At 39.9% G+C, this 22039-nt stretch overlaps 1 protein-coding gene across 9 annotated transcripts in view; it reads right to left on the reverse strand.

Moving 5' to 3' along the window:
• PRKAG2 (protein kinase AMP-activated non-catalytic subunit gamma 2) overlaps nt 1–22039 on the reverse strand; it is a 217887-nt gene that overhangs the window by 22891 nt on the left and 172957 nt on the right. For all 9 annotated transcript variants that reach the window (XM_061349017.1, XM_061349035.1, XM_061349044.1 and 6 more), the window contains one exon: nt 6522–6631. In XM_061349017.1, coding sequence (XP_061205001.1) covers nt 6522–6631 — 110 coding nt within the window. The remainder of the gene's footprint in view (nt 1–6521; nt 6632–22039) is intronic.

A 22039-nucleotide genomic window follows, 5' to 3' on the forward strand; every position in this document is an offset into this window, starting at 1 on the left:
CAGGACTACAGTCAACTCTATTATTACAACTCAATAAAGTACTCTGCTAATACCACCTGCTGTTTGAGGGGATCCTAAGGACTCTAGTCTAAGAAACATCACTCTATTCTGTGCCCAGGGTGTGGGGGAAGTAACTTCAAGCCAGAATTTCTGCTGCTAGATGCCACAATGGGCTAAGCATAAGACATTAGGTAAGCCTCATAGGCAGTGCCACTGGCACCAGCTGCATTGGGAACAGTTCAGAAATTCTTTCACAGATTAAGATCTTACCAGAAAAAGCAGGGGTGGGCAGGAAAGGCAAGGAGAATGATGCATGACTTTCACTCAGCCAAGCACAAACACCTTACGCACACCCTGTGTAGACCAAAAAAAATCTGCTTAATTGGTACGCACATTATCTTCCTCCAAGATGCAGGAATGAATGCTTCCGACTTGTTTCAAGAGCTGCACAAATTAAGCTGCTATGCTTTTTGCATACAAGCAACAGAAGCAGCTCTTAAAAAACACAAGAATCTTCTTCCCATATTATGCAACTGGTTCCAGTCTGATCCCAATGTGGCCTGCTCAGCTGTCTTAGCCCACATACCAGTTAGAAGCTAAATGACATTATTCTCTTACAGTTCTGCAGGACAGGTAAACAAGGAGGCATATTCACACTCATCAGAAATGCAGACAGTGCATTAGTTTAAAATTTAGCCACTTTGGCAAGGAAATTCTCAGAGCCAATTAAGGAACCCCTTTGTAAAGTCAACCCCTTTGTAAAGCTGTGAGAACTCTACTGTGACAGCAGACCCAGAGCCTGCTGTGTGTTTATAAGCAAACGATTCTGGAGCATTCTTCCTGGAAGCCTGGTCTACCTCATTACCTTGCAGAGAGGCATTCTCTTCCACTCTTAAATGTGGGATCCATTGCATGCTCTGAAGAAGTCAGAAGTTGTACTTACTTCCAGTTTGTTAAACCACTAAAGAAGTCTCCAGAAGGTTGATCCCATTTCTTTTTTTTTTTTTTCCTACGTGGTAGAAAAATAAGTATTTGAGCTCTTACTAGCATGTGGCAGTTACTGACAAAAGCCTACATTAGTGATAACTCCTGGTCCATTACCAACTCAGATAATTCCATTTAACAGAAAAGTTAAATAAACTAGCATTTAAGTCATGCGACTGTCCACAATGTTTTTCAGGATATAAAAGGAAAGAGTCTTCAGGATTCTGAAAGCTTATTTTGATGACTGGTTCCACATAAAAATGATTTTTATTTGTTTATGAAGAAATGCTGGGCAAATACTTCAAAAACAGCTTCAAGGTCATGGTGAGCAAAAGCTACACGTATTTTAGTATTAAAACTTTTACGATTACTTTTAACAGGTAAGAATATAATTTAGCCAAAGGTTAGACAGAGCTTTTCACCCCGGGGGAGCTTATACAAACTTCACAAGACACACCCACTACACTTCCTAATATACCAATCTCAGAACTGCAGACTGCTGCTTGATACAGAGCAGGGAAGTCCCTTGGCTTACATTTGCCTTTTACATTCCTCTTGGAGGGTTAGTTGCTCTGCACTACAAAATAAGTTAATCTGTCTCATCTTTATGTAGGCTGGGCAAAGTCAAAACAGAGAAACTTGTTTGAAGGTCAGGCAGAAAACTGGCTTAAGGTAAACTTATGCAGTTAAAACTTCAGAGACCACTATAACCTAGGGAAGAGACATTTCCTTTCAAAACTCATTTGAGGCCAGGATGGGGGGGAATACATTGGTCTCTAAAGAAAATGCAAAGTCAAACATACAGTAACAAGGGAAAAAAAAAACCCATCATAGATGATGTTAGACTGACAAAAATAATCCAACTAATAGACTGTTAACAAAGTGCTATGTTTTGTTGACATTTGAACTGAATACAGGAATTATTGAAATTCCTATTTTCCTTCAAAGCTCTAGTATCAAAGAAAAAACAATAAAAATCAGATTGCTGTGCCACTGTATGGGTACTTCACACAAGTTCAAGCAAACAAAGTGAAGGCAGATCTGGATGTCACCTTAATTTGCCCAGATCACTTTTACATGAAATGTATTAATGCTTGTAGAATACTCAAATCCTGTGCTGAAGACACAAGCTGGTAACCAGAAAATCTGCATTCAGCTCAGTGTTTTCCTGAAGCTTGTAATAAAGATAGTACAGATCCATTTACTGAATAACTAGAAAGATGAACAAGTGAATGCTCATTCACAGAGTAGCCCTTCAGGGGACAAACGCCTCACCCCCTCAAAGAGGGGTTGTCCCCTGAAGTGTTTGTTCTCCTATTGTCTGCATCTTGGGAGATGTGCAAGAGATCAGAAAATCAGTTTATGCACTGTAAGATTCACACTGTTGCAACTCCCCACCATCCATAGTGTCAGGTTCCCAAACTTCCCAGGATAGCCCAGTCTCTCGATTCCCTCCCTGGTCACATCAGACTTCTAAAAGTTTCTTTAATGTGCATCAAGCAGAGATGGCATCTTCTCTGGGGAAATCAAAAGGCTGAATCTTGTCACAAACTAGGAGTATTCATGGGTCAACAGGCATGGGGAAAGCCACAGCATTTTGTGGAGTACAACATGAATCCATAAATATTTATGAAGTGCAAATACTCATGGGCTACATCTGTATTAGTGAACTAAAAGGGTGACAGAACAGTCCAGTGTCAGTCTAAATCAAGAAAACTGTGCCCGCTAACACTCTCCCAGACAGTATCTGCCACTTCTCAGGGTTCAGCAGAGGCCAGGGACCATTTCAGATAAGCAGATTAGATGCAGATGCTCTGTTTTGGCAGAAATAAACTCAGCTATACAAAGGCAAACTGAGCTTTTACTCATGTAGTATAGATGTTGCTCAAGTCTGTGCAAAGTGGCATATCCTCCACCTGAATCACCACACAGTTTTCCCATATCAGCTGATGCCTAACAGAACTGCATGGGATATAACACTCCTTTCACAGCAGCCAAGTGTAGGTGCCAGCTGTACAGGTATACTCCTGACATGCAAGACCAGAGTGGTTTGCTAGCACTAGAAGCAGTACAACATTTGGTGACCGCTGGCATCAAGAGGCCCCTGTGCTTTCTGACAAAGAAGCATGACTGAACAGGATGTTAGCCCCTTCCTGCTCTTTATTAGTGTCCTTGTTTCAGCCGGGATAGAGTTAATTGTTTTCCTAATAGCTGGTGCAGTGCTGTGTTTTGCCTTAATGTGAGAATAATGCGGATAACACACCAATGTTTTAGCTGCTCCTAAGGAGTGATTATCAAGAACTTTTCAGTCCCTCATACCCTGCCACTGAGGAGGGGCATAAGAAGCCAGGAGGAAGAAGAGACAGGACACCTGACCCAAACTAGCCAAAGGTATATTCCATACCACAGCACATCATCACCAATACATAAACTGAGGGCAGTTATCCAGAAGGCAGATCACTGCTCAGGTTGAGTTGGGTACACTCGGCAGATGGTGAACAATTGTACTGGGCATCACCTGGTCTTTGGTTATGTGGGGTTTCTTTGGCTTTGTTTTGCGTTTCCCCCCACCTTAGGTTTTAGTCCTCTCCCCCCTCCCCTTTCATTATTATTATATTTTACCTTATTTCAATTATTAAACTGCTCTTATCTCAACCCACAGGTTTTACTTGTTTCCTCCCACTTATTTCACTCCCAGCAGGGAGTGCAAGCATCTGTGTGGTCCTTCATTGCCAGGCAGGCTTAAACTACAACAATCAGCTATCAATTCTGTTAAATAAGACCTTATTTCTGTTTCCAGTGTAAAGGCACCTTCCTATCTCCTCTCATATTAATAGTTAAAACAAGACTCCTCACAAACCTTCACACTAAATCCCTCAAATACATTGAAACTAAACATTTACTTTTATGAACTGATGTTGCTTTAGCAGTATGACTTGTGCCACGTTATATAAGTTAACATCTCCAGTTTTCTCAGCTTTAGAATACTTTCCACAGTAACTCATGAATAGTTTTCCAGGGTAGAAACATGCAATGTGCGCTATGATTGCTGGCCAGTAGAGGGAGACGGGATACTGTCGTCAAATAGAAACCGGAACGGATTTCAAAGGATGCCAATAAAACAGAACCCCATTTTTAACTTCTTCCCTTGATTGCTACTAACTTACAAAAAGGGAGGCAAGAAGTGAGCCCTTATACACTGTTTTAGCTCTAGGATTATTAAAAACTGGAATTCAAATATTTGGAGAACTTTTACAAGATTCATTCACACTGCTTCTCAAAGTGTCACCTTCACACTGGCTCACCAACTGGAAATGAAACTGCAACTTCTTTACATTACCAGCATTACCTCAACACAGCTTCAGTAATGAAAACTGCCATCAGGCATGATTTCACATAATTAACCAAGAGATCTGGGGAATCCAAAGGAACGGTGACCTTCCCTAATGGCGCCAAGACTAACTGGGGTTCATGGAAGTAAAGAAAATTCACCTTCCCAATTGCAACAGTGACCAAGCTCACACCTTTAACCCAGGTGACCACTGACAGCTGAGAACTCAACAGGTCATGCCAACAAGCTGCAGGTACAAACTCCCAATAGATTATTCTCACACCATGAGATAAATCCCAATCAAAAGGAAGCTAATAGTCTTTGAGAAGAGCTGAAACAGTGACAGTAAACACTACCATCCCAAATTTGACCATTCAGGTCAAGAGGCCTGTATAGTTCAGAGCTGACAGTGATTCCCTCTTTTTCCCCTCCAAGATGATGAAAAAGTCAACATAATCAACCTCCTAAAGAAGCAAGCTTCTGAGAGAGAAAGAAATCTCTGAGAAGGAATGTGGCAAGAAGTATTCGTTAGTATTGTATCTAAATGTAACAGATACTGTTAATTAGAGCTTACAGTGCTTGCATGGAGTCCTTGTGAGTGGTGAAATGAAGAGCAGATGCAGCTGAAAAACTATCAAACAGTCAAGAAGTGGAATATACATAAAAAGTCAACAATGTGAACATTTAAACTCCGTAGGACTGATGTCTCTGTACTTGAAAGCTCTTCCTCTAAGTTTGCAGGCTACTTTTTTCCACCTCTACCACACATCAGGTATCTTTTGACTACAAGATTTATTGTCCAGTAAAGCACATAGAAGAACCCTAGGGAAACAAAAGCAACTGTTCCATGGATACCAAGGTGCTGAAAGATAAAAAGTTTCCAGTAGAAGTCTGGCTTTCTAGGTGAAGGAGGAAATAATCTAACATGAGACACTGATAACTACCAACTTTGATGTTCAGCATTGCCTTCTCAGCTACCAGACCAGTAAACAGAAGGAGGTCCATTGGCACACAGGCAGAATCTCAGTCACAGCCGTGCTCAAGTTATAACGCTAGTACTGGATAGGGTACTTACCTGTAAGGACTCGGCCAAGGTATCAGAGGCAACACACAGAAGCCCCGGTGTGCTCAGACTCATGAGGGAAACTCCCTCACTAGCAAGATGCCTGGATAATCCAAAGAATCCAGTGCTGAAGTTAAAGTTGCTTTTTTTGTACTGAGCAGCAACTGAAGTGCCAGCGCTTTAGCCATGCTGCAAAACGTTAGAAGGATGCTCATCATTGTATGAACAGGCTAATTATGTGCAGTACTCTTGATCCAGCTTACTACTTGGCCTTGTGCAGTGTAGGCTTTCCACCCTTCAGATCACACCACCTGATCTAACATTATATGATACACATGATGGTTCTGTGAACTTTTTAGGATGAAGTATCTACTACATAGTTGCCTCTGACTTGGGGAAAGCTTAGGTCTAATTGAGCAGTACATTCCAGACCAAAATTACTTAATGGGCTTAGTTAAGAATTTGAGCATCTTTAAAAGCAAGAGCACATTGAAACAAAAACCAAAGCAAGCCAAAACACACCAATTGCAAAATCCAGGAAACAAAAAGAAAGCTGCAGCTTTCTACCATGCTACAGAGCAGATTAGTCTGTTTCTATAGCAGGCAGCTAATGCCATCTTTTGGCAAACAAACTCTCCAGACAGAGCCAAGAGTCTAGCAGATGATTTAGTGATTAAAAGCAAAATGAGAAAACGAAAACAAAAATTTTCTGGAGAATGTAATAATTTGCATAATGAAGGCATCCATTTTAGTCCTGAATTGCCTTACCAATACAGCGGGAACAGGCTCAAAACACCTGGATATTCTTTAGCTATTGCACAGGAATCTTTATACAAAATGTCTTTATGTAAATTCTGATAGCCACGAAGAAGCCAATATAAGTTTGGGCTTGTCTGAAAGGTTTTTGGATACTGATTCCAACTACAAAATAAATTATATCCTCTTCTGTTCTGCAAGGATGTCTTCCCACAGCTCCTCCTCTGGTATAACAGGACAGATACAGTTGAAACAATATGGTTTTGTACAGTCAAAGCACAGCATTAAGGGAGAATTTCTCACCAAGAGATCAAATTCAACACTAAGGAAACACTCATTTAAAAAAATTAACTGCAAGCAAAGGCAGACTGAAAGGAGAATACTCACTTGTAGCGTAGTGTCGAAAACAACAAGCTTAGAGCTTGTTGGAACAATGTCATAACACTTGTGTGACCTCATGAATCGCACATAAATGTCACTTTCCGATTCTTCAAGTGCTGTAAGTAAAAACATTATGTTGTTTTATTTAAGTAACCTTAAAGTTAAAAACATGTCAAATCAATCAAACACCACTGCAGAAGGACAACCCTAAAGCAAAACTCAAATTCACACTTTCAGATCTGGACCGACAGTCTTGGCACTTTGCGTTTCAGATTCATCCTTCAAATTAAATGGACAAAATGTATTGGTATGAAAGTCCTTTCCCATCAAGAAACAATAAAGAGTTGTATTTAAAACAAAAATAACCTGTTTTCTAACAGCAAACTACTGGAATATGCATCTGAACTCTAGTTATGTACAGGGGAAGCCAGTCTGAAACTGAAGAAGTGCCAAGCTTGACTAACTCAAGCTCTTTAAATACGTATTTCTTAAATCTCATCTCTGTCCAGTCTACTTTCCACATAGTAATTTTGTATTTTCAGAAGAGGGTGCAGGCAAGTTATGTCATCAGTTCTATTCCCTTCAGGTTGTTTCACATACAGCATCATGAACCCAAAACTTCATAAAACCAGGATCCACTTGGCTGGAATGGCTTTAGTGCGGCACACCTGTAGCAAGTTCATATTGCCTTAAATCTACGTTGCATTTGTCAGAGTTCAGATGCATATTCACGCATTCTGCAGATCTGCTCAGGTGTGTGGGTTTTTCTTTAAAAGCACTTTGGCCCTCCATTCTTCCTAGCAGGTACCTAGAACTTGGTCAAGGTTAACCCCTGCATCTGACAGGCATCCTCTAAACCTTGTAGTAACACACAAACTTGGTCATGTGTTAAACTTCTGAGTGATGTAAAAATAAATAAAACCACCATGAAACAGCTACTGATCATTGAAGAACTTCATACCAAGAAGCAAAACTCAAAATCCTCATTTGCAAAATCTGCTCATCAGTCATTTGGCACTATACAAATTAGTCATTACTTCCATAGCACAGCTTCCTTAGTCCAGTTCTGCAGAAGCAAAGCTGAGCTGCCCCTGCAAGTGGCTACTCTAGAATACAGGCAGTCTCTTCTATGTGCTAAGCAAGTCCTTCACCTCCAACTGTCATTACTCTTTAAAAAACACAACCAACCACACCTTTTTCCCACTGGAATGCGAAATAGAGGTTGCGTAAGAACACGTAAGAGAGAGCCCAGCTGGGAGGAAGCAAAAGAAAAAAGAAAATAACCTGTTGGATTTACGTTCCTATAAACGTCAGGACCAGAACTGAAAATAGCAGGAGCTGGGAAAACTGATAAGAGATTAGGAAACCATGTGAGCAAACTGACAGGGAAAGGACAAAGCAGGCAGACCTGGACAGTGTTGGTAGGAAACCACCTTTATGAGGTGATCCCAAAGGGGAACTGCTACTTACTATATCATGTATAGAAAAAGGTTAAAAAGAAGATTTGAGACAGAGAAACCTTTATGGAACTCCTTAACATACCAGCATCTTATCATCCCCTAACTTTTGCAGTAGCATAAACAGCTACTGTGTGTATGAAACTAATTTAAGGACTGTGCAATAAAGTGAGTTGTTAGGAGGTTTCTTGTTAGGATCTTTTGATTTGTTGTTTTTGTTTTTAAATACACAAACTAAAGGCAGTGATGTGACCAGGCACTAAGCATTGAAACAGTATAAGAACATAGAAATGTCATACTAAACTTCCTGAAGACCAGAGATCTAAGTTGCTTCTACAACCACAAATGCAGTCCCTCTGTGCAGTATCTTATTTACTTTAATGTTATCTTTTCCCATGGATAGTACACAATGAGAACAGCACCTGAAGCAAACCACCAGTAAGACTGGCTAACATAAGCAGTAGCCACTAGAGAGACTGCACTCTCATGTTTCCCCAGCACTACAACAGCCTACAGAACAGGACAAAACTAATTTCTTCCAATTTTAGTCCCGTACCTATTTCCTTAGATGCCTGATACAGCAACTGGAATAAGACAGCTCTGGATCATCTGCAGACCAAGTTTATTCCCAAAACTGACTGAAACAGAGGTTCTCCAAAACCTTCACCAAATACCCAGAAACTACCACAAGAATATGTATGCAGGAAAGTTACTATTCTAATTATGAATCTGTACATCCTATTGAGTCTGTAGCCTTAGCAATATGACATTATATACACAGTTAAGTACACTAAGGGTAGAAACAAACATAGGAACAGCTCAAATAGTGGATGAACTATAAAACAACCAACTACCTTTAGCTGAAAAAAAAAAAAAAAGCAAAATCCAAAGCCTAAAAATTACACTCTTAGAGCACATCACTGCTCAATACAGTCTTGCCAACAATTATGTAAGCTTAATGTATTATGATAGATAGCCCAGTAATTGTGAAGCACGACACAGATTTAATCAGCTAATGCTGTTAATGGCAGCCGCCCGTCTGTATTGAAGTGTGTGCCTGTAAACCCTCCTCTCACCATACACCCCCACTGCACAAATACAATTCCAAGTGGACCTTGACAATCCTCACCCACTTTGGGTGCATAGGATTGATTAGATGCTAGATAGATGATGCAACATGGGTGAGCCTTACGTTGTCTTCCAGAACTCAGAGAAGGCACCACAAAGCAACTGCTTCCTAAGCTGACATTGGAAAGTTACAAATAAAGATACTCAGAAGCATGAGATAGCTATCTGTGCCCACTGCTTAACACCCATATAAATAGCTAAGAAACTAGCAGGACCTGAATGAGGATCCAATTGTCCAGCTGGAACTGAGGTTCATTTCTACAGATCTTTATACTTACTTATAAGTATAATGCACTGCTTCATTAGTTACTAACTAAACATGCAAAACGTAATCAGCACTGAGTTAACTCATACGCCCTACATGACTTCCTCAAATTGGATGGACATTATGATTGTTTGAAAGGCTTTTTCAGACCTAATACCTTCAGCTACTTGGGATTACTAAACAGGTGCTGTAGCCTAATTCTTTGTTTGCATGTGCATTATGTATATAAAGCTGCTCAAAGGAGAAAAGTTCTCTCAAGCTGAATGCTTAGCACATCTCAGGGTGCACTCATACCCATCCTTCCTGTATGGTACAAGAGGACAGGGCAGAGTCTTCTTTACAGATCTTCTCACCTTCCAGAGGACAAACTTACTGCTTTTGGTTGTATTCAACCACCACCGTGCTGCAAATATATATATAAAAAAAAAAACAAACAGAACAAACAAGTAAAAATACCCTGATCTCCACTAGGATATTCCTACTTCATTAGTTATTTCCCAGTTCTAGTCTTACTTGCTTTTCTGATAAATGCTCATCTTTTCTGGCTACTATTAGGCTTCTGCAGTCTTATCATGTACCCGCAAAGCAGTACCCCCTCTGGATAGACAAGAACAGATGCATTTCTGCTTGACTTAAAATCTGACTCAGCCTCTGCATGCCATTTCTGATCTGCACTGGAGATCATCTGCCCAACATACAGGAGCTATGAATCTATACTGGCCATTCTTTCACCATAAACACAGTAACATTCAAATGTTGATATGACAACCGTGTACTACATGAGCAAGTGGTGGCATAAAATCCCTGCTCCTGCTTGAAAAAGCGACTATGGAATCCAAAATCAGATTTGCATAAGAATCCTCATTTGCACAAGCCCCAGTTACACTAATTTAATGCTTAAGATGTCTATCACACTGATGGGCCACAGAAGAGGAGGACTACATGTTACAGCCCAACTTCTTTAATCAGGGACTTCTAAGCAAGTCCTTTTCCTTCTCAGAGGCTCAACTGGAATAGCACCTGTGCTAAGCATGGTCTGTCCTTAACATTCCCATCAATTGTATTCCCTCTCCTTTGGGCAGATGCCCAGTGTATGCCTTTCCATATTACTCCTGCAACAACTTTTGCAAGGAGCGGGAAGATGGAATGACACTATACGATTACATCTGCCCTGGCACAGCAAAGACAGTTGCAGATCAGCCTTACAGAGTGCATGTGCTGCACCTTCACTGAGGACTAGACCAAGACTTAGGACACTGCCTCCAGCCAAACCTCAGCTTTCTGCAGCTCATGAGCTGGAAATTAGCTGGCTCACAGACAGAGCAGATTCCCAGCAGAAAACATCTTAATCTAGAGCAGGATCAGCAAAGAAGAGTCCACTAATAAGTAGTTGAATGTGTATTTCCATGGGGAGAAGGGGATCAGTCATGAAAGCTTGTTTCTTGAAGATTCATCTTGAAGTTATTTTGCAAGTGGACATTTCTCCATGTGCACCCCCTCTCCCCAAGTCACCAATGAAGGCAAAAAAACCAAACCCCAAAATCCAAATCCCAGTGCTGTTTTCTGCAATTTTTAGCAGAGCACAAGTAAAAGCCACCTGAAAGGTTACAAGTTCTTTTGACAGTTTAAAACCTGAAATTTAGAGCCTCGTCATACAGCCTTTTACAGAGTATGCTCTCTCAGTGGCATTTTATTTATTCCTACAGTTGGAGATCCTTTAAAGAGTTGAATATCAACCTATTTTATTTCTGAGTTGGAGATCCTTTAAAGAGTTGAATATCAACCTATTTTCTTTCTGTCATCTATTCCCCAGTCTTACTCACCTATTCAACAAATGATTTCTGCTCCCTTCTTGTCTCACATCTCTGACATTAACATGACACATGCCTTAACTTTTGTTTCAGTCAATAAATATCATTCACTAAAACATCACAGTGTTGGGGTTTTTTTCTTAACAGAAACTTTTCAGTGATTGCAGTGAGATTTAGTACTAAGTACAACTGTCTATGTAGAGAGCTCTAAGGTAGAGCTATCATCCGAATACTCGTAAATAACAGGGAAATTTCTTCTCTGGCATTACTAAATCCATTTCCTCAGAGTGTACTTAACAGATGCCATCAGTTCCCCTCCTACTTTTGCCACCATGCAGAGTGCTTTTCTGTCGTAGAAATTCCCCTCAGAATTTCAAAACCTTCAAAAGAAAAGGAAAGGAAAGAAAGAAGTGCCTGCAGACGGAGAACAGAAGCATGCAGTAACACATGTTCAACACACATTGAAAAGCTGCCAAGTAGTGTGAAATAACCTACAGAAAGTTCCTCAGAACTGTTTACTGCAAACCACAGGCTGTATTTTTATGCTATATTCATACTGGGCTGACTTAACAACAAGATCTTCGTGCTTCCTAATTTCAACAATATATAAAAAGGAAAGGTCATGATTTTGTATTACAGCTATATTTTGCTCCCTGTATTTCTGCACTGGTATCCAGTCACATTCCAAGTTTAGTCTGTGGTTCCAGGAGCATTTGGAAGGAAGACATAGGGTTCCACAGAGACTGTTTTCTGTCATCTGCTTTGAAGAGTTAATTCCACCACAGACCACAATCCTGCTGCTGCAGCTCTCTATAGCAGCTCTGCTCCACATGGTTAGATTGAGAGCTGTTAGCTCTTTTAATTCTCAAATATTTAATGAATATAAAGAACCCTTTTTATGGGCCTAAACAACTGTTTGTATTACTGCAATTTCTAAAGTTTACTATGAAATTAACTGCCAAATTTTAGATGCCCTTTCAAAAGCAGAGAAAAATAACCCAGCTGATAGCAGTATGTAAAAAATACTCAGCTGTCTAGCTATATGAACAACTTAAAGACAGACAGAAACCACGTACATAAACAAAAATTCTACCATCTCCCCTGATTTTTAGTCAGAATTAGTCTGGGAAACTGTACAACTTCAAAAACTTGAAGAGTTTTCTTACAGCAGCAGGAGCAAGAGGTCCCAGCACCCAACACTAGACTCTTCACCTTGACTCCTATTAGCACAACCATCACCCCTTGACCAGTTCTGATGATGGTTAGAAGGAAACGGGGAGGGGAGTAGAAATGTGTTTTTGTGATACTTGAGAGTATTAAATAGCCTAGTTACCAGAAAAAAAACCCAAACATTTTCTTATCAGTTACTGCGCACACATATATATTTAAGATTACTCCAAGTCACACTTCTATTTTAAAAGGGCCGAGTAATATGTTGAGTATCACATTTTGGATGCTGGAGAATTAAAATGTTGCAGTTAGAGACAACATCTATTTTTCATCCCAGTGTTTACTACAGAACTGATCCAACAGCAATACATTCAGAGAAGTTTCTGTATATACTGATAAACTTTTACTAAAGGAGGTGTTGTATCAGCAAAAGAATAGGACAGAGTGCTTACCAAGTCGAATAATCAAGTAAAATAATTGAGTCTTTTGTTAACACATAAATAAACAAACACATCATCACAGTGAAAACAGGAATTGGAGAGTTGTTCATGTACATCTGGCTTAAGCTGCAACTTTAAAGAGAAATTTTTCACACCCTTAGCCAACATTCCTTTGTTAGCAATACAGAATAACTACCTTTTTCAAAGGCTGGATCTAAACATGCAGCTCCACAGCAGTATAAGCAACAGCAGAGTATAGTTGCTCTGCTAATCCCTCCTATGCACTGTTTGTGTGGTTCCATTCCCTCCCTCACACTGCATCTGGATTTTAACTTCCACAAGTTGGCTGGAAAAGACAAATTTGTCACAAGTCATTGGCTTCCTGACAGTGCCGGTTTCAGGTCTGTTCCGCTCCCATATGTAGCCATGTGGCAAGCAGATTATTCCCACCCTTCCCTTACACTAGAAGCTATACAGTACAAGGACACCATCCTTGCTATGGCAGCTAGCTATTAGATCAGCTTAGCCATGTCAAATGGTGCCAGAAGACACCAGGGTGACTGATCACTTACATAAGCCAGCACAAGCTACCCTCTCTCCCTACTGTTACAGATAACCCTTGGCAGAATACACAATAGGTAAAAGACATCATTACCCTTGTAAGTTGTTCTTCTGCTTGCATTTTTATCTGAAAGTTGTCACCACAACTGGCTATAAGGTTTCTGTTCACCTCCAGTCTGAACTTAGTGAATGAGTTCCTTAATATTCTTGATTACCTATCCCATGACTTTCACAATGCAGAAGATAGTAGTAGCTCTAGTGTGAGGCAGTAACTCGCCTCCTCTAATAGAGCTGAAAAAAACCCCAAGAAACCACAAGCCTCCAGAATGGATGTAGTTAATACACTCCAAGAGCAACAGTGACACTACATAGCAAGAGGCACAAACTATGCATCGATGTCTCTACAAGCTCACCAACAGCCCCCAAAACAAGAATTTTGAGGCAAACAGAGGCATCTGAATGAGGTGGGGGTTCAAGAACAATGTTCCAGAAATCAAATGTTTTTATCAGCATTCCTCAACTAATGTGGGAACAGATTCTGAAAATGAATACTGTGCCAGTACTGTGTTATGTACAGTATGTTGCTGTCATCACAAGCACAGGTTTATCTCAACCTACCTTCTGCAAGAGGAGTATTACTCGGTTTTTTAGATAGGTTTGAACGATACACATACAAATTGAAATGTGTATAGTATATTCTGTGAAAAGCATGGTAACTGAGGGACTGGGAAAGAATAAGAAGAAATTGCAATTTTGTCACATAAGAACACAGTGAAAGGGCATGACTTCTCAGTCTGCTGAGCTGTCTGCTAAAGAGCCAAAGAGCACTGAAAACAGCAGACAAGAAACAAGACACCAGAAGCTGAATCAACATCAGTCTTGGTAGGAGAAGAATATTCACATAGTTTAAGAAGAGCGGAAAAAAACCAACAACAAACCCTGATGTTGTACCATACCATTTGATTTCTGTTTATTCAAGAGGAAACTTTTCTTAGGGAAAAGAAAAATCACCCTACAAACATAACCACCCATGTCATCAGTCACAGGATAAGTCTGGGTGGTAAAAAGAATGGAACAAGCAGAAAGAGATGGTTACATGGATGCGTACTCTAAGCAGCAGAACTGTTGGCAACTAAGGCTAGCAAAGGACAACTTCCTATTCTAGAAGGGAAAAAACCCAAACAGGTTTAAAGTCTAATATATAGAAAGTAATATGATGGCAGTGATAGGAATTGACCAACTATTTCATCACAAGCTGAAAGGATTTCAAATGCAAGGGATCAAAAAGAGAGGATGTAGCGACAGAGACAAGATTTGTTTTCTTTTTCCACTTTCTGAAAGCTGTGAAGAGCTTTAAAATATCCTGGCAGATCACACATTAAAGTTACGGAGTAGCATTACTCATGCAGCCACAGGCTATGTGATATGGATGTTGCAGATTGAACATTTCCCACCCCAATCTAAAGGAGTGCATGACCTGGCAGCTAAAGAAAGATCACAGTAAGTTTACAGATGTTAGGATATTCTGATACAAAGAAGTGATAGGAAGTGTATCTAGAGATCAGTATCAGAAGCTTCTTCACTGATTCAAGATTAATTTAATTATATATTACACCATGAACACATAATATGACACAAAGAATAGAACTCTCTAAGGGAGCGTGAGCACACAGGGACAACATTAGAGTAAGCAAGTTCTACCCTGCTAACTATATGTCATCCTACAAATAGGAAGAGTGTCCAGAGGCACACAAAATGAGAGGGGAGGAATAGGTACATTAACAGGCAAATGAAAATGAATAGAGAAGTAACTGCACACTATCTTATCACTGGAGTCTTCAGAAAAATGTTAATTTCTAACCATAGCAAAAAGCAAAAAAAAAAAAAAACAACAAAACAAAACCACAAAAAACCCAAGCAAAAAACCCCCACAAGATGTCTTAAAACATTTCAGTTCACAAATTATATTCTTAATTACTTCAGACACTTTTGAACACAGTATTCAGGATTGCTTGCATCTACATCTTTTTTGCTGCACATATTTTAGTACATCTTTTGAATTGTAGAGTTTGTGCAGTTGTTCAGTCACTTCAGATCATTTAAGATGTCTTCTCCCATTGTAACAAGGAGTTCCTTGATGCAGAGACAGCACACTGGTACCTGTGTAAACAGGAGGCCCCCTAGTTAAAAACAAGCAGTCCTGAACTCTGCAAGCGCATCAAGGAGAAGATACAGTACCAGTCAAAAGGAGAGCCAAACAAATTCTAACCCAGTCAGAATTCTTAGGTATGTAATAATGCAAGGTATTAAAACCAGTGTATTTGTAAGCACCTACAACAGAAACAAAGAAAGCCAGCATGGTTGTGTCAAGAACAGTTGTCTGATCAGTGCTTACTCACAATAAAATTATCAACTGGTTAAAAAAAATAATTTAGAAGTCACTGTACACTTCAGACATCAATTTCAAAGCAAGTGTGGATACTACTGCATGTGGAAGAGAGCCAGCAGGCTCACCACAACATAGCTGCACAACAAGCAACCCCAGCTGCGGCAAAACTAGCAAGATGCCTTTTTTCCCCAGTGAGTTTGCAAAAATAGATGACAACTGAGTGTTTTTAAGAAGATATGAACTCCAAACTCTTATTAAAGCTGGATGATTTAAAAGGTCCATCTTATGCAAAAGAAATATTACAGAATCACATAAAAGCTCATGCTACATGCCTTCAGTTTTCTACAAATCACCCTGGAAGGGCTTTTACTAGCTTGCTGTTTCACAGGGAAAACATGGCAAGAGAGTCTCAGGGCTTTGTTTTATTCAGCATTCTGTTTAATGATCTTCAAAAGAGGAATAGAACTTGCTTCAGAAAATTGTCAGAGTTAGAAATGGTTGAAAACTTAAAACCTGACAATATCTTCAAAATGAATTCACAAGTGGTTTGGAGTTAGTAAGATCTTTCAGAGAATATCAGAATCTGAAAAGAATTCAGACTGAATAACTGTAAATTACAGGAGTGACTAAATATCACTACCACTGAGAAAGAATGGTCCCATTATTGATTTGATTTGCTGCAGCAGAAGTAGTAAAGAAAAGGCAGAGTTTGTTTAAACAAAATAACAAAACCATTCCAGGTGTTGGAGAGCTATTAACATATTCCAGAAGCTGGTTAGACAGAACAAAGCAACCTGAGTACACTGTAGTCTTCCTTAAAGGTCCTAAACACAGAATGAGACAAGCATCTCCAACTGCATAAACACATCCTGCTTTAGTGAAGAACAAAAAAGGTTTAGTTCCTGAGAATACTTCAAAGGACCCACTTCTGGTTTTCAGGCTTACATATCTCTGCTTCTTCAAACCTCAGTTAAAAATAGCTGCCTGAAACAATGAAAGATTCAGACTGTGTTTCAATCTTTCTTGTATTCATAGCACACTTTAAAATCCCGCACTGACTTTTGTTCCTCATTTATGGAGTTAGTAAGTCTTAATAAATGGGCTGAGAAGTTCACACTTCTTTTTTACTGCAGCCCTTCACTGCAGTGTGGAAAAGCAAACAATCACATGGGATCTGAGGCAGACAAAAAAAAAAAAAGAAAAGTGATGAGCAGCTTAAGAAACTTCACATTCCACAGCCAATTATAGTAACTATGAAGCTTCTTGTCCAGGCAGGCAGAGAAACTTATTTGTTTACAACCAAGAGTTGCCTTACTTGGGGACTAACTGGTAAACAGTATCCAAAATACAACTGCATACTTCTGAAACAGCCCATTATCATTTACATCAACTTTTGGTCAAAGATTTGTACTCTGAGGAAAGCTACATCACAGCAGTTCTGTGAATAAAGGCAGTAACTACAGGCTGCAACATCATAATGCTTCTAAGACTTTCACCACAATAAAGAATAAGTTCACCTGAAGAATCTTCCTCAGAAGATTCATGTTCAAGATCTTGCCTTGACAACAAGCACTATGATTTTTTCCCTAAGAATCCCAAACAAAGATCTAATTTAAGATGTCGCCTGTCTGGAATGCAGACATGCTCTTCAAGATTGCAAGAGGCAGGCCACAAAACACAAGAAACTAAAAATGGTATTAAGCCTCTGAATATTAATACCACTACCATACACTAGAAAGCTGAAGTCAAGGAAGGTCTGAGGCATGCAATTAATGAAAGCATAACCCAGCGTGTATCCTTACTGTCTATACTGGATGACTGTTAGGCAATTTGAACTTTTGCTGTTTCTTTAAAGCAAGTGAAAGTCCCACCACATGCACAGTTTGCAGACACTTTAGAGAAGAGATAAACTAATTTCTAAAAGACTTACATAATAGTTAAGATCAAACCTAAACAAGCAGCCTAACCAAAATATTATTCACAAAACAAGCATTTTCAAAATGAGTACATAACATCTTCATAACCCACGGTCATAGAAGCATAGAATAGTTAGGGCTGGAAAGGATCTGAACATCATCTAGTTCCAACCCCCCTGCCATGGGCAGGGACATCTCTCACTAAACCATGTCACCCAAGGCTCTGTCCAACCTGGCCCTGAACACCACCAAGGAGGGAACGTTCACAACTCCCTTGGGCAACCCATTCCAGTGCCTCACCACCCTTACAATAAAGAACTTCTTCCTTATATCCAATCTAAACTTCCCCTGTTTAAGTTTTAACCTGTCACCCCTTGTCCTACCACTACAGTCCCTAATGAAGAGTCCCTCCCCAGCATCCCTATAGCTCCCCATCAGATACTGGAAGGCTGCTATGAGGTCTCTATGCAGCCTTCTCTTCTCCAGGCTGAACAGCCCCAGCCTGGTCAGCACAGCAGGTGCTCCAGACTCCTGATCAAACTCGTGGCCCTCTTGCCTTGTTTAACAGCTCCACATCCTCTTTATGTTTACGACACTGGAACAGTCCTATCCTTACTGATCAGGGCAAGTATTTAATCTTTAGATCTTCCACTGAAGGTTCACATTCTAAGCTCAAAGCATCATTTTTATTAACCCTTTAAGGAAGAAATGCATTTTTAATTCTAACTCTTCGAGACTTTGGGCCATGTTTGCTGGAGAAATGCTTTTGTAAGGGCTAATAAACTGTTAATCTCAAATCCTGAATGACTACTTATAATAGCATAACTTGAAGATTTTAATCATTCAGTATTTACATTTTCATTTCTCTTTAGTCTCCCTTTACACATTTCTTCCTCTTCCCTCCCTACACACACCATTGTTTTCTAAATAGCTATTATTCCTATTTCTTATTAGAATTTCTGAATCGTTACACATACTTTAAGTGTTCTTTTTCAATATACTACTAACAAGATTTACCTAATAGCAGGTGTAGCTTGAAGCTATACAGAAAAAAGACTAGCAGTTTCCTAGCCAACGTAGGTGAGATCCAGCACACATACATGACAGTGTATTAGATACAGTTTTCTGGAATCCAGTTTAGAAAATCTACTGATCCATCCTCTGTACCATAGATAAACGGCAGCTTTACACAAAGCTCATCTTCCTCTGATCTCCTATGATGCCCACAGAGAGCACCGTCTGGGGGTTCTGTTTGGTTTGGGGCTTTGTTCTTTTGAAGGTTTTTGTATGTTTTGTTTGTGTTTGGTGGTTGGGTTTTGAGGTTTTTGTCTTGTTTGTTTTTAAAGAACCAATTCAAAAATACTAGGGAGTTAAGCAAGACTAGAGCAGAAAAGATGCATGCAATTGCTTGCCTAGAGCAAAGCGTTCATCTGCTATGCTGCGGCATTCAGCCTTCTATTAAAGGCAATCACACAATCCCTTTCACCAAGTGATCCTGCTTCATCCTGAAGTGATTCAAAGCATTAGAAGTCTATCCTACCAACTCACTCCTATAGTAACTACACTGGAAGTTAGAATACTTTTCAGAGCTTATACAGGAAGAGTTTATAACCATTTGCTCTTGTGCCAATGTCTTCAGTTAATTTTCTTCCTTGGTGTTTACCATCTTCCCACCCTTTACAGGATGTTTTCATACACACTGTTATCACAACCCTTCTCAGCTTTCCTTTTACTAAGCTAAATGAGTAAAGCCTTTTACTTTCCTCCTTTAATGCAAATTCTATATTCCTAGTCTCACAAATGGCCCTTTTCTATGCCTACCCTAGTCTGCTCCTTTCTTCGGCACCTTGGGTATCTGCTTCCTCTGTGTGTTTGCATCAGCAGAAGTTCAAACTAAGCAGCAGAAAAGAATACCACAGTGTAAGGGAATGGTAGAAAAAAAAAAAAAAAAAAAAGAGTTTGTTTCTTAAAATGCCCAGTGTCACAACTAACACTTGGTCACAGTTCAGAGAAAAGCAAATTAATATTGTAAAAAAAACCACAAAACAACACATACCCCTTAAAAAAAATACCCTAAAAAAAAAAGAGGGAGATCAGAGAAGTAGCATCACAAATAAAACCACTGGGGTACAGCACATGAAAACTGCTTTTAGATAATGTAGGAGTGCTATTTAACTTCTGCCAGTCAAAACTGGCAAAATCACCAAACTGGTTCACATAAATCAGCAAAATCCATATAAAATTAAGCAGAAGAGACAAGAATCTAAAACCAAGTTATATTTACTCAAATAGTATTCAAAAACTACCTTGAAAATATCCACATCACGTTCAAATAGTCTCAGATGTGGTTTACTCTTAGAAGGATAGAGTTATTTAAGCTTTCCAAAGCTCCATCTAGATGCCAAACTGGACACCTAAAAGTCAAATTCAACTTTGTTTTCTCCCAGTCATGCTTGTATTGGTACTCAACTGTTTTGACTATATGTTAATCCTAGCCACTGGTAGAACTCTTCCACAAAATGACTTGCCCCTGACCTCCCAGATTCAGCCTTTGTCAGCCTTCTCTACTCAAAGAAGAGTAAAAGGCCACCACAACATGCACCCAAACCGTCTCAATATGGGGAGGTACATTTTGTTTCAAGATGCAAGAACTGTTACAAAAAAAACAGTACCCCAACTCCTGTTTTGGACTTACATACTTGCCCCCAATCACATGCTCTGCTGTACACTTGTAAGCTTTAGAATTCAAGACATTCAAATCAATAAAGTAACTGCACACAGCTTAAGTGCTGCCCAAAGAGCAAGCTCCTAACAGAAAGCAGTGCTGATGTCACCTGAGTTAAAGAAAGGCTCCAGAAAGCTCGAGATCGTCCACCCTCAAGTTATGAAAAAACCAGCACACATTACAAAAAGTCCTATCTTAAAGGACAGCCACATCTGTTGCAGACGATTAGTAAGCAGAAACATTTCTTATGATTGTTTAGCAACAGCTACATTGAGCCAATTTATGCAAATACTCCGTTATCATTCTCGTCACATTGGCATTACTTCAGTTTAAACCAAGTCACCTTCATTCAGTAGTCAGTCATGCCCCAAGGCACTAAGTTTTCCAAGAACACTGACCCTGGCAGCCAAATATAACAGTTGAGATTAGCATACTACCAAGACAATAATAGTCTTATCTATACTGTCACCCCTGCATACATAGGGCATTGGAGAGGTCTGTCAGAAGACTGCAGACCAGCACCCTGGCAGTTTCTTGAGGAAAGGCCTCAACTGTCACCTTGCCTAATCATGGTAATGCTCAGCAAAGCAGTCACAGGCAAATAACAGCATCTTGTAGCCATATATAAAAGGCCATGCAGATATTGTCACATCTTCCATGTCAACATTACTCAAGCACACAATGCTGCTCAGTACCTCTAAATCAGGGAGTTCCTAGGACACTTGGAAGTTGAGATTATGTTTCCAAAGCCTCTGATATTGTATTAAACAGTTGTTTACCAACTGTGATAGCACACTATCAAACCAAACAGCTTCTGGATCAAGGAAGTTCTGCAGGAAAGTTATTTACAGAGTTGACATTGTCCCTCATCTGATGCAAATGAAAGTGACAGCACTAACAAGAGTGGCTGTAAAGGCTACTGTGAAACAGTAGCTCACAGTGGCCACTAGATACTAACATATATACATACACCTGAAACAATAATGTCTTTCAAGTGTAGGAGAATACCAGGTTGTCTTAATATTCCCCAGAGACAGCTGCTGCCCAATAACAGCTTTCATGTGGAAGATAACATTTGCAAATCATGCAGGTGCAACACTACCTGGACACAATCAGCCCCAACACTTCCTGTAAAGCTGTTGTCAGCTGCATGCAGCTTTGCCAAAGCAATTACACAGACTCATTGCCATGGTAAACATTCTTCCAGGTTTTTTTCTAGGCAGTCTGAGCAAGAACAATTTCACTGCCTCCAAGTACAAGTTAGGGATAATAGGGGTTTTGACTGCATTAAGGTTTTATGGAAGCTTTTCCGTTAAGAAGCTCTTGTGTGCCACAAGACCCAAAGCAGAGAGTTTCAGAGCACACTCTGTGTAACACAGCCATACCTTCTGCTGTACGAAAGCATAGCTTTCCAGATTGGTAAGGCTTAAGAAGTTTTGCTTCCCAAGGAGGTCTGCAAGCTTTAGCTGCTATCAACTGGTTATTTCCTAGCCAAGACAGAGTAGGCAACCCTCGGTGTAAGAATAAATACCGTGTTAAGAGAGTCATGTATGTAGGAGAAGCAAGAATTAGGACTGCTTGGAGCTAGTGAGCACTGGGCTGACAAGAACAACCATGTGCAACACTCACACAAAGTAGAGACGTGCATGTGGATTGCAGGAA

The sequence above is a fragment of the Neopsephotus bourkii genome, unplaced genomic scaffold, assembly GCF_033783945.1.
Source record: "Neopsephotus bourkii isolate Nb327-2 ecotype Australia unplaced genomic scaffold, CSIRO-AGI_Nbou_v1 NB_53, whole genome shotgun sequence".
In the NCBI taxonomy this organism is placed as follows: domain Eukaryota; kingdom Metazoa; phylum Chordata; class Aves; order Psittaciformes; family Psittacidae; genus Neopsephotus; species Neopsephotus bourkii.